This window comes from Lynx rufus, unplaced genomic scaffold (genome assembly GCF_022079265.1).
Source record: "Lynx rufus isolate CCGP_SWC_20201006 ecotype Redwood Valley unplaced genomic scaffold, mLynRuf1.p SCAF_13, whole genome shotgun sequence".
Classification (NCBI taxonomy): Eukaryota; Metazoa; Chordata; class Mammalia; order Carnivora; family Felidae; genus Lynx; species Lynx rufus.
Genome location: NW_025814827.1, coordinates 42,277,436 through 42,279,321, shown reverse-complemented (window position 1 = coordinate 42,279,321; position 1,886 = coordinate 42,277,436). Strand labels below are relative to the sequence as shown.

At 37.3% G+C, this 1,886-nt stretch overlaps 1 protein-coding gene across 1 annotated transcript; it reads left to right on the top strand.

Annotated features, from left to right (window-relative positions):
* Positions 1-707: 707 nt before the first annotated feature.
* Positions 708-1,679, top strand: LOC124508152 (olfactory receptor 4K5). The gene has a single exon (XM_047074568.1). The coding sequence runs from the start codon at positions 708-710 to the stop codon at positions 1,677-1,679; it is 972 nt and encodes a 323-aa protein (XP_046930524.1).
* Positions 1,680-1,886: the final 207 nt, after the last annotated feature.

The window sequence follows — 1,886 nt, the reverse complement described above, 5'->3', positions numbered from 1 at the left end:
AATTGCGTATGATTCCCACGATAGCAGTAACATAAAATTTTGTTAATTTGGGGGTATTTAACATATTAACAACATTTACCATATTATAATTACTTTGATAGCAAAATGTCAGAAGCTATTATCTTTACATTTCAAAGCCTTCTGTAAGGTAGGCATTTTTACCACCTCCTGTCTTTTTTGAAATGTAGAATTACAGCTCAGAAAAAATAGTCTAAAGTCAATCAGTGTGACCTTACATTACACAATAAACACGAAGCCATGAATATCTCTTGGAGAGTTAAAGAGATTACAACTTAAAAAGATTACAACTAATGATGGAAAATGACCACAAGAACCACAGATGTAAATTATTTTTGCCAATCAACAAAGCCTATGCAATTGGTTTTAAGTCACTCCTCTTGTCTTGTGATCACAAGTAAGCTCATGGATAAGCTTTTTTACTACTGTTTAGCATTATTAAGACTATCCAAAACTAAAGGGGTTCTAATGAAATAAAATTATTTAGCATTATTTAGACATTGCCCTAAGCTCCTTGCTACTTTCCAGATATATTTTTGTGATCCCTTCAAAATTTTTTATTTAGCAAATGCACACTATATCTGGGATCTCAGAATCCTTTGCATTAAAAGTCTATGGCTCATAATTCTGATCCTTTCCTATTTCCCCTTCCTTAGGGCTGTTCCAAAGCCTGTGTGCAGCCTGGATCCATGGATAAGGTCAATTCTTCAGTGGTGTCTGAATTTGTATTGCTGGGACTCTGTAGTTCTCAGGATCTCCAACTTTTCTTTTTTGTTTTCTTCTCTGTGTTATATGTGGTCATTGTGCTGGGAAACCTTCTCATCATCATGACAGTAACCTCTGATAACAGCCTGCACTCCCCCATGTACTTCCTCCTGGGAAACCTGTCCTTTGTGGACATCTGTCAGGCTTCTTTTGCTACCCCTAAGATGATTGCAGATTTTCTGAGTGAACACAAGACCATCTCCTTCAGTGGCTGCATAGCCCAGATTTTCTTCATTCATCTTTTTACTGGAGGAGAGATGGTACTACTTGTCTCCATGGCCTATGACAGATATGTAGCTATATGCAAACCCCTACACTATGTAGTCATCATGAGCAGAAGGACGTGCAGTTTCCTGGTAATGGTCTCCTGGGCTGTGGGCTTGGTGCACACATTAAGCCAGTTATCATTTACTGTAAACCTGCCTTTTTGTGGACCCAATGTTGTAGACAGCTTTTTTTGTGACCTTCCTCGAGTGACCAAACTTGCCTGCCTGGACTCTTATACTGTTGAAATACTAATTGTAGTCAATAGTGGAATTCTTTCACTAAGTACTTTCTCTCTCTTGGTTGTCTCTTACATCATTATTCTTGTCACCGTCTGGTTTAAGTCTTCTGCTGCAATGGCCAAGGCATTTTCAACACTGGCTGCCCATATAACCGTGGTAATATTGTTCTTTGGACCTTGCATCTTTATCTATGTGTGGCCCTTTACCACTTACCCTGTGGATAAACTTCTAGCCATATTTTACACCATTTTCACTCCCATTCTAAACCCCATTATTTACACACTAAGGAACAGGGATATGAAGGCTGCCATGAGGAAGATTATGACCTATTACCTGAGGCCCAAGAAAATTTCTGAAATGCCACTAGTAGTGAGGAATTCTCTTTATTAAGACAAAAGTCCTTCAAATTCCTCCAATCAGTACTCTATCTATAAATATTTTCAATATGTTCTTGTGGTGTATTTCAACTATGGTGGAAGTGATAAAGAAGATGATATAGAGAGAATATGATTGATATTAACAAGTCTTTTCCCAGCTATTACCTAAGCAAAAGCTAAATATAAAAAAATAAGGAAAAATATATCATGATTACTGGTT